This window comes from Schistocerca gregaria, chromosome 10 (assembly GCF_023897955.1).
Source record: "Schistocerca gregaria isolate iqSchGreg1 chromosome 10, iqSchGreg1.2, whole genome shotgun sequence".
Classification (NCBI taxonomy): Eukaryota; Metazoa; Arthropoda; class Insecta; order Orthoptera; family Acrididae; genus Schistocerca; species Schistocerca gregaria.
The window spans coordinates 125,798,212-125,819,720 of record NC_064929.1 but is presented as its reverse complement, the minus strand read 5'-3'; the positions used below and the strand labels follow the sequence as shown (position 1 = coordinate 125,819,720).

The 21,509-nt window shown below is 38.5% G+C and overlaps 1 protein-coding gene across 1 annotated transcript in view; it reads left to right on the top strand.

Annotated features, from left to right (window-relative positions):
* The first annotated feature begins 4,324 nt into the window (after positions 1-4,324).
* The window catches only part of LOC126293448 (cyclin-dependent kinase 2-like), a 40,542-nt gene continuing 23,357 nt past the window's right edge, over positions 4,325-21,509 (top strand). The window contains exon 1 of the mRNA XM_049986681.1: positions 4,325-4,614. Coding sequence (XP_049842638.1) covers positions 4,499-4,614 — 116 coding nt within the window. The 5' untranslated portion in view covers positions 4,325-4,498. The remainder of the gene's footprint in view (positions 4,615-21,509) is intronic.

Sequence of the window (21,509 nt, the reverse complement as noted above, 5' to 3'; positions counted from 1 at the left end):
ATATTATGCAAATGGAAGAGGATGTAGATGAAGATGAAATGGGAGATACGATACTGCCTGAAGAGTTTGACAAAGCACTGAAAGACCTTAGTCGAAACAAGGCCCCGAGAGTAGACAACATTCCATTAGAACTACTGACAGCCTTGGGAGAGCCAGTCCTGACAAAACTCTACCATCTGGTGAGCAAGATATATGAGACAGGCGAAATACCCTCAGGCTTCAAGAAGAATATAATAATTCCAATCCCAAAGAAAGCAGGTGTTGACAGATGTGAAAATTACCGAACTATAGGTTTAATAAGTCACAGCTGCAAAATACTAATGTGAATTCTTTACAGATGAATGGAAAAACTGATACAAGCTGACCTGGGGGAAGATCAGTTTGGATTCCGTAGAAATTTTGGAACACGTGAGGCAATACTGACCCTACAACTTATCTTAGAAGAAAGATTAAGGAAAGGCAGACCTACGTGTCTAGCATTTGTAGACGTAGAGAAAGCTTTTGACAATGCTAATTGGAATACTCTCTTTCAAATTCTGAAGGTGTCAGGGGTAAAATACAGGGAGCAAAGGCTATTTACAATTTGTATAGAAAGCAGATGGCAGTTATAAGAGTCGAGGGGTATGAAAGTGAAGCAGTGGTTGGGAAGGGAGTGAGACAGGGTTGTAGCCAATACCCGATGTTATTCAATCTGTATACTGAGCAACCAGTAAAGGAAACAAAAGAAAAGTTTGGAGTAGGTGTTAAAATCCATGGAGAAGAAATAAAAACTTTGAGGTTCACCGATGACATTGTAATTCTGTCAGAGACAGCAAAGGACTTGAAAGAGCAGTTGAACGGAATGGACAGTGTCTTGAAAGGAGGGTATAAGATGAACATCAACAAAAGCAAAACTAGGATAATGGAATGTAGTCGAATTAAGTCGGATGATGCTGAGGGAATTAGATTAGGAAATGAGACACTTAAAGTAGTAAAGGAGTTTTGCTATTTCGGAAGTAAAATAACTGATGATGGTCGAAGTAGAGAGGATATAAAATGTAGACTGCCAATGGCAAGGAAAGCGTTTCTGAAGAAGAAAAATTTGTTAACATCGAGTGTAGTTTTAAGTGTCAGGAAGTTGTTTCTGAAAGTATTTGTATGGAGTGTAGCCATGTATGGAAGTGAAACGTGGACGATAAATAGTGTAGACAAGAAGAGAATAGAAGCTTTCGAAATGTGGTGCTACAGAACAATGCTGAAGATTAGATGGGTAGATCACATAACTGGTGAGGAGGTATTGAATAGAATTGGGGAGAAGAGGAGCTTGTGGCACAACTTGACTAGAAGAAGGGATAAGTTGGTAGGACATGTTCTGAGACATCGAGGGATCACCAATTTAGTATTGGAGGGCAGCGTGGAGGGTAAAAATCGTAGAGGGAGACCAAGAGATGAATACACTAAGCAGATTCAGAAGGATATAGGCTGCAGTGGGTACTGGGAGATGAAGAAGCTTGCAGAGGATAGAGTAGCATGGAGAGCTGCATCAAACCAGTCTCAGGACTGAAGACCACAACAACAACAACAACAACAACAACAACAACAGCAACAACTGGGTTTACCTGATTCTTGGTGATCACTGAGGTAATGTGAGCGTATTTGAGACAGGGTAGTCAATGCTCTAATGTGGATTTTGAGACATTTGTTTTGTTTTCAGGAAGTTGTTATGTTTTTTCTCCTTTTGTTTATGTGTGTCTCGTTTTTGTTAGGTGTGACTAGTTTTAGGTTTTTGTTTTTTTTTTTTTTGTTTTATTCTTTAGTAATTCTGATGTTTTGCCTATTTTATATTTATGATATTCTAGTTGTGTTTTAATTGATCTAGAGAATATGGGGCTTTTTGGTTTTGGTTTCACTGGTGTTTTGTAGTTATGTAGCTGTATGAAGTGTGTGGTTGTGGTTTTTTATTTGAGGTTTGACACTAAGTATGGAAAGCTGTGTTTCAGCCGTATATATCAAGGGGAATGTCTGCTTCTGCTTCTCGGAATTGCAAGTGTTGGTTTTTTTTTGGTGTCGGGGGCTTGATTTGAGCTATGTAGGTCAACTGAAGGATTGAAGCGTATGATTCCTGTTGGTTTTATGGCTGTAGTATTATCTTACACATTTTTTTTATTTTTATTTACTTATTTTTTTATGGTACATTTTGTTGTACTGTTATACATTTAGCTTGTACCGCACTAAACTCCTATTTCCCGCAGTTGTCCAGTTAGCTTCATTTTATTGTTAGAGCGAGATTCTTGTGTTGCTTTTATTTTTGTTAGCATTTATTGGCATGTGTATGCAGTGACGATATCATCGCTGTTTTGTATACGCTGGAAGTTGGCATTTCTCCCATACTAATGATGTCATGGGTCACAGCAGATGAGTGGAATCAGACACTTCCGTAATGCCATAAAAACCATACAGAGCAGATTCTGAGTTGCAGACAGGCATAATGAAAAGATTTCTACACATTTAAGCTTTCAGTCAAAAGGCCTTTGTCCAAAATAGAAAAAACAGAGACATACAGGCAACACAATACGCTCACATATGGCCATTGCCTTTGGCTGCTGTGGCCAAACTGGCCAAACTATACACAGCAATTGCAAGGTGAAAGCTTAAATGTATAGGAGTCTTCATTGTGCCTGTCTGTGACTCAGTGCCTCATTTGGATGGTAAGCAGCAATCTGTATTTTCATAATATTGCTGTTATTCCATCCTGGACTTTCCATTGTTTGGAAACTAACATTTGTAAGTCTAAATACATTCTTAATGAATAAAATGTCACAAACCTTACTAAAAATGGACTACAGACTTATCTTCTCACACATATTGTTCTATCTACCAATGCGGGGAGGAACATCAGATGTACATATTCACAGAATTTTAAAACTTCCAAAGAAAAACATCTGATGCAAAAAAATTAACACCACAAAAATAAATTTAAAGACTTTAAAATATTAACTGTATCTAGTTTGTACACATGAGAGATAGTTCTCCTTTTTATGACAAATTGTACAGCAACACTGTGACCCATTCATTTATTTATTATAAAATATGATCTGTGGCCAAAATAAATTAAACCAAGTTCATTGCTTACTACGAGATTAACCCTCAAGTTTTCACTTTCAAAATGATTTAGTGCTTTCCTTACAATTTTTTTAACTTCATTATTTATATCATCTGCTTTCAAGTTAATTAGAAGTTTGTTATCTTGAGTACTTAGAATGTCACTTCAGTTGGAGCAACTGTACTTCCAGTAGCGATTGTCAGCACTGTTTACCAGATACATATCCTCGTTTCAGTTGTGTATTGCGACGGTGAGTGTTCACAGACCACAACTCTCTCTTAGCTCTCCTCCTCCTCTCCTCCCCCCCCCCCCCCCCCCCCCCCCCGGGGTCACCCCTCTCATACACGGTAATTTGCAATTCACCCGAGTTTACGAGCCAGAAATACCAAGGACTTTAACAATTGTAATAAATTAAATTCAATGTTTTAAATAATCATAATAATCGGTTTACATCAATGATTCATGCAGTGCATCTACTCTTCTCTCCTTGAATCCGCGCCCGTGGTTTAAAGGAAAAACATGAGTGGTCATAACCAAATTACTTCGTAGTGACGTAAAATATAAAAAGTGATACGCTTCTCCAAAGCTCTGATACAACACTTGTCCCAGTAAGGCCAGCCCAATCAAAAGTTTGCATAGATGAGGGTTGTTATAAACCCAAGTAATGCCTATTTCTTTAGATTTTTCCCTTAAATTTATACACCTGACATCAAATCGTACGGAGTGTTGTGTAATCGAGGCTTGTATCGTGGACGTAAGTACTTTCACCTTACTGTACGTAGAAATACTACGATTTTTTGCATGATGACATAAATCACCAACGAAATAAATCCATATCCACAGTTGGGCGAGAAGATAATTTCTTTGTATCTTTAACACTATTGTCATATCTTCAGAATACGAGGGATTAGATGTTTACAGAGGGGCAATATCTATTCTTTCTGTGGGTACATGGTCTCACAGACATCAACATATGCTTCCTATTTGTATTCACCGCGTACTTTGACATCTGATCTTTTGTTGCTGAAGCAATTCGCGAGGCAAGAGAGGATAAAAAAAGAATACAAAAAAATGCGTCAATTACTTCGAAAAATGCAGGATAATTTACTTGACGTACGTTGCATTAAAAAGACTATATTCTACATTGCTTATTATTCTGTTACTAACTGCTTCTTTCCGTCCAATGTTAGCAGCTAATAATAGTAAGCGATCAATATTTTGTTTACCACTGGCTTGTTGGCACCATATTGGCTGCACTTGTGGTCGAGGAAGCGGTGGACTGAAAGCGCGGGAATAGCGTAGTAAGTTTCTGTTTCGATGTTCGTCACTAACCAAATACTAACACGCTAATTTTGGCTAGTTTAAGCATGGTGTAACTAAATATTAGGAAGTACTCTTAGCTTATATGAAGACAGAATGGAAGCATTCACGAAAATAGAGAAAATCGGGGAAGGTACATACGGAGTTGTATACAAAGCTAAGAATCAACATACCGGAGAACTTGTAGCATTGAAGAAAATTCGTTTGGAAACGTAAGTGTAAATACTTAATCCAGATTCGGCATTTATTTGGCAATCTCTATGCTAGTGTTGTTTATTTTATTAATACTTTTTACCGTAGTTTTTAATAATTTCGCAGCCTATGAACGATCGAAGAGTTGCAGGTGTAAGATAGGCATTATCAGAATTAATTTCATAGATACATCTGTCTGTGATAGCTTGTTTCTGATGCCAAGTTCTTGTTTTGTGTGAAATGTTTCTTGTGGCCCCTGTTATGAGTTAGGTAATAGAGATTTCCACTCTGTGTGATACCGGTTTGATTATGATCAAACAGTGTAGTTCATTCCCTTGTTACGTATTTTCGGCAGAGTAAAGCATACACATTATGAGATTTTGCATAATGTTTATATTCCAATTTATTGTAACTTGGCCGACATGATGAATGCTGCTTCAGGCGTAGTTAAGTTGGCAACGTCGCATTGTTTCCTGGCATAAAGCTGGGTAAGCGCGTCTGTTGGATGTGCGTGTAAACAGAATCGGTATTTTAATTGAAAATTCTGATGGTAAACAATGATTCCTAGTTCACCTTTTGATGTGACTGCTGCTGATACATGCTGTTACAAAAGAAGGAAAAACTTCGTTGCTTGTGTTGTGTTACATGGTAAATATGACACAATGAAACTGAAATGCAACATGGCTAGCGATTGCTGTTCCGTTGCATTGAACTGAAGTGGAAATTATTCTCATTGAAGTAAGTGTAGTATATTACGTTCATATATTTCAGATATATTCATGCAACTGTAAATTCTATTACTCTTGGGCGAAAGTGAAGTAGGAATTACATTTCAGCTAGATGATGAACCATCGTTTAATGAATTAATTATGTATGCCACATTTCGTTTTTCGTCACATGTTTGAATGTTATGCCTGTGTTAACCAATTCAGAAAATTTTATGAACTGCTATGGTGACTTAATGTGAGCGATTGTGAATTGTACTGGATTTTCCCCCCTTTGTATTCTAATGATGATGAAAATGCTAATAACAGTGAATTACCGCATTGAATTCTTTTGTTCTGTTTGGTTCTGTGTTTAAATATTTGTATACCGTTATTCAATTTTGCAATTTTCTTGAGTTTTCTTTTATTTTTGCTTTATTTTTAAAACTATCTACAGTGTAACTTTAAATTGTTTTACCCGATCTTTCTGAAATTGCAAGTCATTGTACCTTCTGTTTCAAGTATTTAATCAGCTACATTGTTTTCTTATGACTTACTGGACGCTGTCTTGGAATCTGAATGCACAAGTGTAACAGGACTGACTCAGTCATCCATCCAAACTGGGATTTCCTGCACCCACATGTGCCTTTGACAATCTCCAGAATTTGATAAGTGAGAATGGTTCCTGTTTAAATATTTTTTTGTGTTACTTTGACTCTACAGATGATTCATATGTTCCTCTCTACAAAAGTTTATTTCTGGACTCAGAAAAAGTGATACATCAACAATAGAAGAGTTTAGTTTGCATTTGTCTTTGTTCTATCAGTGCACATTGCAGCTGTGATTATAATAAATGTACTGAACTATAGTACTGATATTTGTGGGAAGCAGGTAAAAAAAGTATTAACATTGTCATTTAAAGGTCTATCCATATAAAAAATTATTCTTTGCATCTGATGAAGGCTGTTTTTTTTTCCCCAAGTCATGGAATGTGTTGAACAATGGCTGTTTTAATACATACAGATGTTGACGCATTTGTGCCATATTTTCTTTCACACATCCTACACATTATGTTGTAACAGTGGATGAGGTATCAACTTTGGAAGTAAGAATACATGGAAAAACTCAAAAGATTTGTGACAAGAAAGCAAGTTAAATCTTCTGTATTTGTTACATCTATGCGACCACACATGACCAATACTATGTAGGCTTGTATACAGTTTTCAAAATGTGTTATTTTCACAAAGAATAGAAGACTTGGTGTGGGCGAATCATAAATAAAACATCTACATTATTTGGTGTCAATATACACTACTGTTTTGTGCAATATTTTGGTTTAATAAATTTGAATTTTCGTGGTCACATACCTCGTGTCAAATGCTATGAATCTCTGCATAGTTAAGAAATGTTGGGTATTCAGGCTCAGTTTAATGTGTAAATGACTCTTAAAATGCTCAATGATTTGAACATTAGGCCCCACTGAATCCTTATTTTAGAGGAGTGTTCAAATCCCCACCCAGCAGTGTAAATTAGTTCCCCCCCTCCCCAAAGGTTCTCTTAAGCTACATCATTTGAGGCAAATACTAGAATGACTCCTTAAACGAATGAATGGCCAATTTTTCCCCATCTATGCTGTGGTTTTCTCTCTGCAGTGTAATTTGTCTATCTGCCAGATTAAACTTGAACTAACTTCTCATTTTTGGATAAAATGTAGTTTCTTGTAAGTGAAGAGCATAGGTGGTAGCTATACATGAAATGTAATCAGTCCTTGGTAGTTACTAGTGTAACTGTCAGAGCAGTTCATTAGAAATTGTAAAACATCAGCCACATCTATGTTCCAGGTATGGATCATTTCATGTGACAGAATGAAACATTTACATAACACCTTAACATGTTTCCTTCCAAAATCCAGTTCCTTTTAGAACAGGGACCCTCTTAAGAGCATAATTTTTGTCACACAACATGCCATATACAGTCATTAATGAATAGAATACTGGTCTTTCTCAAGTTCCTCAGTGTTTTTTACCGTAGTTTCTTGCTTCTAATTCCTGGAACTAGGTCCATATTTTATAGGTAGTTCGATCTATGTCTTATTTCATAAGCATATTTGCTTTTTCAACACCCGAATTAATTATACAGTGTTTAACGAGTGATATGAAATATGTATGATACAGTTTTTTTTTTTTTTAAAGGAGCTAAATTGGTTATTTTATTTAGAATTCTCGTTGCATGAACATAACTGTTGAATCACTTCACTAAGCTTAGCCAGTCCTGGAAAGGTTTTGTTGGATCAGTGGAAGGATCCAACTCGCCTGTGTGCTTTGGCCCATGGCATAGCTGTGTTGTGTTTCATGACGTCATTTAAATGCGGTGTGTTAGAAAGGGATTGTGTTTGCAAAAGGCGTGTTTGGAGTAAGTAGTGGTGCACTACTGAGTGTGGTTATTGTTTCTAAACTGTTTGTGAGTGATGTTAGTGTGTTATTGACCTTAGTGCTGCTTGTTACTCGATGTTGTGGGGGTGGCATTATTGATGTGTCCAATTGAACCCACCTGATTTGACCCATGACCTCTTAAATATGGCGAAAACGCCTACTTAGGATGGATACAAAATGGCAGTGATGATATTAGTATATTCACATGCCAATAAACCTGAGCAAAAATGAAAATGATACAAGAATATCTCACTCCAAAAATTAAGTTAAACTAATGGGACAACTGGGGTTTAGGGTGGGGACAGGTAAAATATATAATATTGTAAAACATCCCTCCATCCAAAAACAAATAATACCCCCAAAAAATTCAAATTACAGCTACAGCCACAAAACTAACATGAATTGGACATTTCCCTTGACCTATATAGCTCAACCGCAGCTGTTTATTTTTGCCATGTTTAAGATGTCGTGGGTCATATCAGATGGGTTGAATCAGACACCTCAATAAACAACAAGTACAATTTCCAAAAGTGAACCAAAACTACAAGAAGTCGGAAATCCATAGATCCTCATATTCACAACCAATTAAAACATGACCAACATACCATAAATATATGACAGGCAAACATCAGCGTTGCTATAGAATAAAATGAAAATAAAAATTATATACCAATATATGTCTCTTGCAGTATTGTCTAGTTTGGCCACCGCATTCTCTCTCTCTCTCTCTCTCTCTCTCTCTCTCTCTCTCTCTCTCTCTCTCTCCTCTACACACACACACACACACCCCTAGCTTTTGGTTATGTATATGTAACATAAAAATTCTAAGGCTGCTTTTCCACCAGCAAAACTCGAGCGCCTTCCCCCCCCCCCCCCCCCCCACCTGACTAGCCAAAAAAAAAAAACACCTCTAACATATTAGTACAAGCTCCAGTGTCAATCTTTAAACTCTGTACTATGGTTAACTAGTAAATGATTACAGCCACTCATCCCCAAACCCCTATAAGACGAAAATGCGTCAGACATTAAAGTACTACCCTCCTCAATATATTCCTTATTCAGCTCCACTAGTTCCCTCTATGAACCTGCGAAACCATAAACACTTGATCAGCATACCCACCCTCTGAAATAATAGCCCCCACACCCACATACCAACCCAAGAACGGTCCCTCCCTCTTGCCAGACTATGATTCGTTGCTCGTAGACTCGCAGTAGCATTCTCGCTTCCTGAGCAAGGGGTCCCGGGTTTGGTTCCCCGCGGGTTTAGGGATTTTCACCTGCCCCAACATGACTGGGTGGTGGTCTGTCGTCGTCGTCATTCTTTGCCATTACGGTCGGAGGAAAGCAACAGCAAACCACCTCATTAGAACCTTGCCTAGTGCAGCAGTGCCGGTCTCCCGCATCGTTCCCTTACGTTCTGTCAAGCAACATAGGACTTCATTTCCATTTTCCATACAAAACCAAAACACTTCTCTCACTCACACCAACTCCATGCAGACAATAACTTAGAAGACTGATAACAAAAATAATACATGAGCAGGACAGTATCTCTTGTGGCCGACCTACATTTCTTGAACCATGTATCGAGAGCCAGATATTGTCCCTCGGCCGACACCACATATGCTTATCCCTGATCTGAGCCACCGCAACATACACAACCTCACATTGTTCCCACAAATGTTAGCAATAAAACCGGACACCTGCAGAAACTGTATGACAAACATCATCTCATCACCTATCACTTCACTGTCATATCCATGCCTAACAAAAGAGCAGGAAAAATTTAGATTTCCTTCCACACAACAAACACCAAACAAATCAGGCCTAACAAAACGCCAAAAAAAAAAAAAAAACTTAGTAACTCAGTGAAAACACTTCCACAGCCCGTGTTACCATACCAACTACCCAGACTAAACCACATTAGCACAATGACAACCAAAACACAAGTGAACCAAATTTAATACCACACATAAAACTCAGCACATCAACATCCTCCACCAGAGGGTGCCACCAGATACAATTACACATAATCTACAAACACAGTCAATGAGTTTGCTAGTCATTGGTTGGTTGATGCTGTGGATGACAATATGGCATAAGTAGTTAAAGTTCTTCAGTTATATGGCTGCTTGGCAGAATGTGTTGAAGTTTCACATTGAGCTAAGTCTCTGCTTCTCAAACCAGGCATGCGTTTATGCAGTAATGTTTTCAGTAGTGGTTTTTTTTTGGGTGGGGGGGGGGGGGGGGCAGTGGGACTTGCCTAGTATCGTTTTCCTATGAGCAATGTAGGTAAAATGAAATACTCAATTCCAGAGTTTTGGTGTTTTTTTATTTGGTTTATTCTCGAGCATTTCATGTTTGTTATTTTTCAGTATTGTTTTTAGAATGGTAACATTCTTACTGTGTATTTAGCTTGTTTATGTCCAAGACCATCTACTTTCCATCCCATTAGTTTCATTATATTACTAAAATTAAAATATTTCACATAATTTAATATCTTTGTTCATTTGTGTGATTTCCGTATTGTATACAGTGCGAATAGGGTTGTACAGTGTCTTGATGATGTCACACGTCAAAGCAGACAGACAGAATCGGGCATTTCAGTATTGCTGTTTTGTTTATAGAAACTCCAAGAAATTTAAGTCTGTGTTGGTCACTTCTTTGCCCACGTAATTTAACTGTGTTATGTTCTCTGGCATTTATTGGTCCTGAAGTGTGCAATTTGTGTTGTGGAAGGTTCAGTTTCATAGTGTTGTTATTATCTAAGTTTCAGGTGCTTGAAGAGGGTTATTTTATTTTTTAATTCTATTCTATGCTAGTTCTGTGTTGTTTTTACAGCAAACTATTGCTCCTGAATCATCTACAAACAATTTTTTTGGAGTTAACTCTCATGGATATTTTATATAACGTAAGTGTAGTGTCTGGTCTAGTATGGACCCCTGGCATACTCATTTCTGTATTTCCTTTCATCTTGAAGAGTCGCTCTCCACTTTTTGTTGTATAACTATCTTCGTTTTCTATTTTTGAGACAGGATGGAAATCAACTTAAAAAATTTCCATGGAAACTGTAAACAGCGATCTTGTGAGCAGCAGTTTATGGTCTCTCTTGTGAAATACTTAAGTAAAATCCTAAAAGAAACTGGATGCACACTGCTTGTTATTGGGAGTTTGCTTAATTTAGTGATTAGTTTGTTTATAGTGTACACGGTCCTTTGCCCTCGCCTAATCCATATTTGGTTATTCAGAAAAACATTGTTTTTTTATGTTTGATTATGTACTTTCCCTAGCATACATCAGAAAAAAATGGATAACATTGGTGTTTGGGGGAAGGGGGGATTTTCTATCTCAGTTTTTTGAGACTTTCGTCCCAGCAAACAGAGCTACGATCTTTGAAGGATTTTGCAATGTTAGCCACTTGAAAGCAGGATGCATGAGTAAACTGAAGTTAATGCAGATATGTATTTCATTTTATTGGGATTTATGTGAGGAGGGAGAAGTTACAAAGTGAAACAGCTGAAATCTTCACAAATTGGTCTGCATTTCATAACTGCTTCCCTCTCAATCTCTAATTTGGGGTTAAAATGAGTACGTTCTTCAGCACCTACTTCAGTATTGACAATCTGTCTTACAGCTTTTGATTAGTTTAAGGCATTAAGATGCATTCACTGTATGCAATTTTAATGAATGTGAAATATTACTTTGTATGTGTTTACAAACAAGACAAATGCTGCATAATGTTGTTTTTTGATTCCATATGGAGTTTCCTCTTTTTAATGCTAAAGATCTTGATGCCTTGAGTTATCCATGAGTATATTTTACCATGTGTCACATACTGTTATGAAATTGAAACATCCATTTTAAATACTCATGAATTGTGACACAAAAGCATTGTAGTTAGTCCCTACTGAACAGTAGGTGCTAAATGACAGAAAATTTTCATTCCCTTTTGAGACAAATACATACACATTTTGTTGACTTAAGTTCCTGACTCATTGTAACTTAATGGATATTATCTGAATTTGGCACTGAGAGAAAAGTGCTGGGTGCTCAGCTCCAAAATGAATGTTTTTGTAGCATCATAACTTATACTGCTTACAATTTCATCTACACTTGTTGCAGTGGAATCTGTTACTCTGGTGTGTTCACTGAAATTTGGTATTAGGTCTCTTATAGATAGCAAGCCATTTAGGGAAATGGCAATTTTAAGTTGAAGTCAGTGCAAATAATAATATTTCTGCACAACTACTCTGCTCACAACCTACTGGCAAAGTTTCTGATTTGTCTAGTAATGCACATCTGACAGTAGTTAGAGATGTGATGTATCCATAATAATTAATATGCCACATTTCTATACAGCGGCTTTCAAATAATACACTCCTGGAAATTGAAATAAGAACACCGTGAATTCATTGTCCCAGGAAGGGGAAACTTTATTGACAGATTCCTGGGGTCAGATACATCACATGATCACACTGACAGAACCACAGGCACATAGACACAGGCAACAGAGCATGCACAATGTCGGCACTAGTACAGTGTATATCCACCTTTCGCAGCAATGCAAGCTGCTATTCTCCCATGGAGACGATCGTAGAGATGCTGGATGTAGTCCTGTGGAACGGCTTGCCATGCCATTTCCACCTAGCCCCTCAGTTGGACCAGCATTCGTGCTGCACGTGGAGACCGCATGAGACGATGCTTCATCCAGTCCCAAACATGCTCAATGGGGGACAGATCCGGAGATCTTGCTGGCCAGGGTAGTTGACTTACACCTTCTAGAGCACGTTGGGTGGCACGGGATACATGCGGACGTGCATTGTCCTGTTGGAACACCAAGTTCCCTTGCCGGTCTAGGAATGGTAGAACAATGGGTTCGATGACAGTTTGGATGTACTGTGCACTATTCAGTGCCCCCTCGACGATCACCAGAGGTGTATGGCCAGTGTAGGAGATCGCTCCCCACACTATGATGCCGGGTGTTGGCCCTGTGTGCCTCGGTCGTATGCAGTCCTGGTTGTGGCGCTCACCTGCACGGCGCCAAACACGCATACGACCATCATTGGCACCAAGGCAGAAGCGACTCTCATCGCTGAAGACGACACGTCTCTATTCGTCCCTCCATTCGCGCCTGTCGCGACACCACTGGAGGCGGGCTGCACGATGTTGGGGCGTGAGCGGAAGACGGCTTAACGGTGTGCGGGACCGTAGCCCACCTTCATGGAGACGGTTGCGAATGGTCCTCGCCGATACCCCAGGAGCAACAGTGTCTCTAATTTGCTGGGAAGTGGCGGTGCGGTCCCCTACGGCACTGCGTAGGATACTACGGTCTTGGCGTGCATCCGTGCGTCGCTGCGGTCCGGTCCCAGGTCGACGGGCACGTGCACCTTCCGCCGACCACTGGCGACAACATCGATGTACTGTGGAGACCTCACGCCCCACGTGTTGAGCAATTCGGCGGTACGTCCACTCAGCTTCCCGCATGCCCACTATACGCCCTCGCTCAAAGTCCGTCAACTGCACATACGGTTCACGTCCACGCTGTTGCGGCATGCTACCAGTGTTAAAGACTGCGATGGAGCTCTGTATGCCACGGCAAACTGGCTGACACTGACGGTGGCAGTGCACAAATGCTGCGCAGCTAGGGCCATTCGACGGCCAACACCGCGGTTCCTGGTGTGTCCGCTGTGCCGTGCGTGTGATCATTGCTTGTACAGCCCTCTCGCAGTGTCCGGAGCAAGTATGGTGGGTCTAACACACCGGTGTCAATGTGTTCTTTTTTCCATTTCCAGGAGTGTAGTTTGTCATTGTAGCAATTAGTCTAACTTCAGAGGTTTGTGATTGCTCAACTAGAATGCATGATCCCGTAATGAAATTTTCTCTATAAAAACTCACTAGTAAACTGTAGCCTGTAAGTGAATGTACGAAGTTGCAATTGACACTTATGCCAGTGTTTATTTAAGCATAGAACTTACATGATTTTTGTTCTCTAAAAGTACTTCCCGTGTGTATAACTTTTTCAAAATTACTGCTGGTTGGCCGCTTATGTTTAAGTGCAATATGCTGCTATATTTATGAATTAAATTTGAATTTCGACATTGCATTCCTGTGTTGTTTTGTTACTTTTGGACAAAATTTGTTGGGAGTTTATTTACTTTTATTAGTTTCTTTGTAGGAGGATGCCCAACACAGTAATAGATTCATTTGTGCATCCATTAATGAGAGAGATCTCTAGATCCCTGCCTATATCGGTAACTAGCACCCTTTTGCCACATTTGTTGAGACGGCATTCCATGTCACATGAAAAAGTTTCTTTCATAATAGCTAATGTGTAACATCATTTGCAAATTTTACACAGAGGCTTTTCACTTTGCTGTTAGTCTAATTCTTTTGCCTACACACAACCAGTTTGTAGGTAATATCTTAAGAGGCAAAGTTGCTGGAATTACATTATTGAAATGCAGGAAACACAGTGCTGAACAATTTTGTAATAAAGCCATGGATTTCATTTCTGTAGACATCCTCTCATGAGAAGAACCTAATAAATATCGGACATTAGGTAAGATATAAAACAAATTATTTCCTCTCATTTATGCAAGTTTTTAAAGTTTATTAAAATAGTAACTTGGAAGTTCATTAAAATTCAGCAAAAATAAACCTTTTTCAGATTGTTTTCGAACTTAGGCTTTAAGCTGTGACAGAAAGTGTCAATGACTTTAAAAAGATTGAAGGCTAAAGTTTTAAGTTGCAGGTTATTTGCATATTGCATGATTTTCCCTTACATTTCCTACTCATAAAATTTACTTTCATTGAGAATATTATTAACTTTTTTAATAATACAAACTTATTTATTTTATTGTATTTGTGGGGGACTGTAAAACATACATTTTTTTATTTTCATTAAAAAGTGTGTTTGCATTACAGCAAAACATTTAAGTTTTACATGTTAGTAATAGAAGCATGAAAGAATTTAAAAGTTCAGTCACAGAAAATTAATAGCCACTGTCTTTGAAAACTTACATTATGAAACAATTGTTTAAGAACTTGCTTTCCTATTAGCAGATACCTAGATTTACATCCAGAATTATAATAAAATTCCAGTGTTTCATGTGTTTTTTATACAGTGTAGGCAACTCTGTGGCAACAATTTTATTTGCAAAATCAAGAATTAAGGGGGGGAAAACTCAGTGTCGTTTCACTTTTGGTGGAATGGTCCATATAAGTTGCGCATCTGAGACATATGGATAGTTTCTACAATTTCAGGTTCAGACCATATTTGTAAGACCATTCATTTGTGGAAGGAAGGTACCAGTCATGCTGTAGAACACAGCTAATGTAGACAGTATTAGACTGGTGCGTGCCCATCTAAGACTGCCTAAATCAGCCACGTGCTAGAACATACTAACCTTTCATCTGCAAATGAAACAGTTTATGGGTCTTAGAAATAAGGACTAAAATTGAACTTGCTCCCCTTTACACCTCAGGTAGTGAATTTGTGACAGTTTTGTATTCGATGAACTTTGTTGGATATCTTTGACCGCTTAGAAACCATTTTAGAGATACATGATTGCGTATTTGTTCCATTGTAGTGTCTTGTGAATTCCAGAGTGCATGGTCTCAAGGTTTGCAATTACAGTATTGAATACCATATGTTTATGCTGGGTCACAACACACAGCACTCTTGACATTTTTATTCGTCTCACCCTACCCCCTCCAGATAACTGAAATTCCATGTCTGTCTTCTGGCCACAAGCAAGAAATTTCATTCTAGTGTCACTTGCAGGTAAAAGTATAGTTATTAGTACGCAGTGTGCCTCATTGCTCATTTATCGGATGTCGACGTTTTTAACCCTGGTTGTGGTATTTATTTCCTTTTAGGTTTTAAGGAGAGTAGCTGAACAACATTTATACAGTATTTATAAGCTCATAAGTACCTTAACATTGTGTTGATCTTTTCTGCTTTGTTGATATTATTTACTTGAACCTAAAAATATTTGTTATCGGGACAACACAATGATTGACAAATTTGAAAATGTTGAGTGAATATGTGTCAATATAGTTCTTGCTTTTTCAGTTAACTTCTTGTATTCCTCAGTCGCACTAGTCGTATAAGTTTGCACTTTTGTGTATACTGTTCTGTTGAGTTTACTAATTGGATAGATAAAAAATCTACTCACAAGGAGGCAGCAAGTTTTATATGTGCAAGCTTTTGTAGCCACTGGCTCTGTGTGTGTGTTCTCCTGTGGCCTCTTTGAGAGAAGATTTTTTTCTATTCAATTACATTATGTTATATTGAGTTTTAACTAATTCAGTTTTCCTGGTTGCCACGGCACATCTTTACCTTCACCTCCCAATGTTTGACATTCCACATAACCACAGCTGTTAAGCAGTAGCTGTTGCTGAGCATTGCAGGTCGACAGCAGGAGGCCACTTAACTAAAACTGGACGGACCTTTCCCTTCGGACTAACCGCATGACCGCTGCTTTGTGAGCAGAGGCGATTACTAACTGCCATGTGGACAGGGGTCCCTAGCACAAGTTGAATTCTGTGGTGTCTGTGCTGCAACGTATTCGAGTCGTAGCACCACATGATTCAGCTTAGCTCGGGACCGCACAGTCGACAAGGTGCGCCTCTGACACGGCGAGCTGCAGAACTTCGTGGGACGCATCTGGCTAACGGCACGTGGCTGTTGTAACTAGGAATGGTTATGACAAATGCTAATAATGGTGTGTGGCTGCTATAATAGAAAAGAATGCTGAAACTGTTTAAACGATTGATTAATTAACATTCTACTGGATATTTTAGTTGTTTTATCAATTTGACTTACTCTGCACTTTTGTTTCTTAATTCTCGTCTCTACCTGTTACTGCTACCTGCTTTTTGTAGTGCTTATGTCTTTTGCCATATTAACCTCTTCATCCGAGATCCGCCGTAAGTTGTAAACTTGATTTCACTACGCTACAGAGCCTTCAGATTTGCTATAAGTGTAGCTCCTGTAGAGGTGTTAACACCATAGAAAAAGAAACTAATACTGGGAGAGTGTGCAAGTTTATGGTAAGCAACTGTACCATGACCTGACATGTTACCTGCTTGTGCATTTCACTTGACAGTTCTGAAGTATTTGATCCTACGTTGGAAGGAAAATAGTTTAATACAGCGACCTACTACAGAAATTTTGAAATATTGTTAGGCAACCGAGTTGATGGTGTCTTTTGTGTTCTGAGATATTTTGATTGTACTGTCCTCCCGTCTTCAGCAGCATGTTAAATGAATGCTTTTGTTTGGGCACCTGATTATGTATCCTTGCACTTCTGTTTGTGTTCACAGATCCCTGACAGCTAGGTTGGGCTTGGATGGGAGTTAATGAAAAAGTTTGGCCAGAAATTAACCCTGTGACTGGCTTCTGAATAAAGTTAATTGCTTCTAGTTACATAAAGATTTGAACCTAGCTTTGCATTTACAAGGAGGCCTTACATGGGCTTTCTTCGATTCCCCCCCACGGGATTTGAAGTTGTTTTTCTGGACATCGGTTCCTAAAGTAGTGTGATATAAGTTTTGTAAAAGGTGTGTCAATGAAGTAGTAGGGCTTATTTTCTGTAGGCGAAACAAATTATTGTGGGAGGTAGTGTCTTGGCCTGGTTAGGGCTTGGGGAGAAGGGGGGGTGGGTGACATTTGTGAACAGAATACAACCCTTTGCAGTCCTGTGCGGGTCTGTGGAGGTTGAGCACGCTCTTTCTATTAAACCTCTGTGAAGCAGTGTTGTCATGTGCAGAATGGAACAGAATCTCGAGCAGTGCTGCGCCATGAAGTTTTACTTCAGACCTGAAAAAACTGCCACAGAAACTTCCATTGTGCTTAACCAGGCCTATTGGGATGCTGCCCTAAACCGCTCAGTTTTTTAGTTTTTTTTGAGTTGCACAAGTTGTTCTGGGAGGGGAGAGAGCTTCTCACACACAACCAATGCACTGGTTGCCTGTCAACATTGAGGGTCAACAAAAATGTGACAAAAGTGAAACAACTTCTGGACTCAGATCATTGGTTATCAATCAGCCTGATTAGTGAGCAGTTAAGCCTTTCTTACAGAACCACCCAAACCATCAATACTGATGTTTTGGTGGTGGGGAATATTTGCATAGTTCGTGTCCAGATCCTTGACTGGTGAACAGAAAACGAAATGTGTGCAGTTTCAACAAAAATCCTGAGGTGTGATCAAGAAAACCCACACTTTTGCAATAAAATGGTTACTGGAGACAAAACCTGACATTTCCAGAGTGGCCTCACCAAATTTCAAATGGCACATGAAAACTTCTCATTTCCCAAAGAAGGCTCGGATGAGGAAGTCCAAGGTAAAAACTGTGCTTCTGCTTTTTTTTCATCACCATGGCAACATCCACAAGGCGTTCGTACCCCCAGGGAAAACCTCAAATGCACAGTTTTACCCGGAAGTGTTAGAAAGGTAAAAGTGAGTCAACTGCGTACAACCAGACGTCGCCCGTTTTGGGAAGCTCCACCACGATAATGTACTGTGCTGTTAGTGTGGGAGCAGGTGGCTCAGTATGGCATTGCCCTGTTGCCTACCCAGCTACAGACCAGACATGGCTCCCCAGACTTCTTTCTTATTCCTCACTTGAAACGGGACACAAAGGAACAAAGTTTCAATTCATTGAAGACATTGAAGCGGTTGTAAAAGATTCTAGACGGCATTCTGGCCAGGGACTTCCAGAAGGCATCTGCAGATTGGCGACACACACTATACTCAGTGTCTCGAAGCCCAAGGATCCTACTTCAAAGACTATTGAGGGTCTGTACCAATACGTGCAATAAATAAATTATTTGTAAAGAAGCCAGTCCTATTACTTTTTGATTGCACCCTGCATACATAAGATGTACCTACTGAGTTGTCAGATGTGTTTTTTCTGGTTTGTCAGTAGATATTTGTGATTTTGTTTTTGCAATATGCAGCTGCTGGGGTCAGCCCAAACGAATACTACTTGTCACATCCTTCATATGACACCTGGTGTTGACAGAAAATATCAGTTTGGATCCTGACACAAAATTATCTTCAAAACTGAAATTTACATGCCCTTGTGATAGAGCGGTACCAAATTAGTGTAATATGGTATTCATTTTATTGATGTGTAGTAACAAGGTCACTACTACATTAAGAGTAGTTGGTACTCCAGCAGTGGCCTGCACAGGCTGCTACTGCCGTGCAGTGACGCTGCTCACTCACTGCTGGAGTTGAGGTTATTCTTCTGCTGCTCTTATCACACGGGCACGTAAATTTCGATTTCAAAGATAATTTTGTGTCAGGATCCAAACCGATATTTTCTGTCAACACCAGGTGTCGCATGAAGGATGTGACGAGCAGTATTTGTTTGGATTTGACCCCATCTACATATTGCAAAAAACGAAATTAAAAATACACATAAAAACACCAAAGGAAACACACTGGATTCTTAGGAGTGACACCCTGTATAAAAATAACGTTTGCAGATCAGAAGACTTCTCATTGGTTGTCAGAGTAAAGCATTTCCAACTGATTAACGTAGTTCCTGGGAGCTGAGAGCACACTACAAAATACAAGATTTTTATAAAGTCACTGTTTTGAATTTTGCTAGTAGCAACTGTATTTGCCATAATTTTTAACAAATGTGTATAGAAAGTAACACATTGAAACTGAATGTTTCAATAAAAACTAGGTCGTTTGATAACATGCTCTGATGTGAGAATGTAGTAAAATATTATGTAGACAAGCTTAAAAAGTCTTTGATGATGACTGAGAAAAATTATATACATCAGTAATATTGTTGAATCTGTATTAATATAACAAGATTTTTGAAAAAATGGCTGGCACTAATTAAATATTTGAAATGGTGACTTTACGATTACAAGAATTCTACACCACACACTTGTCAACTGACGACGTTGATTAATTAGAAAAGTTTTGTGCTCCTTCTCCCCAAGGTGCAAGCTTATTTATTTACATTAAAAAATGTTGTCATATTGCTTTAGTAAATGTCTGAATAGTGAGTTTCAAATTCTCTTTTAAGGCCAAAGAAAATCGAAGAGGTCCAGCCTGTGATGTGCTCTCTTGGACTAATAGCAACATGTCCCTTTAACAGAGGGAAAAGTTAGCAATGAAGCTATGAACTGGAGAGGAGTCTCTGTAGATAATATTAAATGTGGTTGTTTGCATTACCTTCGAGCTATTTGCTATTAGAGGTAGATATGCTGCAAATTTATACTTCAATACTTTGTTACTGCCTACCTTCGAAGTGAGCCCCCCATTTGAATCCACCCACATGTGAATTTATTCTCTCCGTTTCTCAATACATTCCTGCATGCCACCTTCCATAAGGCTACTCGGGAGATCCACCCTGTGTCCTCAGACGGAACTCAAAAGTATGTTCACAGTAAACAGATTTCCACTTTCACCAAGTTCATTGACTGTTTGTCACAGCATTAGGACATGGTTTAAAAAACCACTGACTAATATACTAAAACACTTAGTCCTTACTAATGCCGACAGATTTTGTTTAGGCTGTCTATAAGTAGGGTAGTATCAATATGCACGAATATCATAACTTTTACATTACCGAAACCATTTAGAATGTGGATGAAGCAATGTGGCTAATTCTTGAAAATGGTTTGTGACATAAAGCACACAGCTGCTCTTTATAACTAATTGCATATCATTAAGCCACAAGTCAAAGCTGATGTTCAGTTTTGGTAGATTCAGCGTACCCTTCTTGCTGCTGTATCACGGCTTGATTAATGTACTTGAAACAACAAGGTTTTTACTATTTTTGTAGTTAATTTCATTTCATTTGTGGTTTTTGGGATGCACTTTCACATTGCGAGATTACCTCTTTGTGAATCATTGAAGTTCATACTTGTTTACTAGTCTTTGTTTTTATTTGACGTAAAACCTTGTATTTGCTTTATGCTGTAATTGTTGCAATTTATAATGATCCATTGAGCCTTGCCACTTCACAAAGGTTTGCAGAGTATAGATGTAGATGCAGAGCCAATTAACATTAATTTGAACCACCCTTAACAAAAACTGTAACTGTTTATCATATTTCTGCAATACAGTTGCCCATATATTTGTTATACAGGTTGTGAGCAGAAGTAGTTATTTAGTAATGATTATACTTAGCTATTTCTTCTATGGTGTGTAGAAATCTAAAATACTGTAGGATGACTTCTCTGTAATTACCAGTTACAATTGACCACACATGGGGAGGATGGGCGGTGGGGAATGAATTGAGCTGGGTGGCTTCAAAACATTTAATTAAATTACTGAAGATGTGTAATTGATTTAAAGTATTTTTCATTTTTGTTTGCATTTATCTTAAAGTTTTGTATCTTTTGAAATGTACTATTCTGAACCTATCATACTACATTATGATGTAGTGACATTTATCCTTGAATTTATGTTTTTTGGTTAGCTTTTGTGAATATGCAACTGTAACTGTTTGCATTAAGATGGAATGAGTGTCAAAGGTTTATTATTTAAAAATATTGATGCGCACAGGAGCCCTGTTGAATTGTCTAACTATAAACTACTGCAGGTTGATTTGGATTTGATCTTTTCACTACTAAATTAGTTTGTATGGCAATTGAGTATGACAACATTGATACTTTTCATAAACTTTTGGTGTTTTGAAAGACGTTACTAGATAGTTCAGTTCCTTGCTAATGAGAGAGGAGATTGATGTAGAGTACTGCAAAAACAGTACATTTTCTCAAACAAGTGTGAGGTTACGGGTATTAAT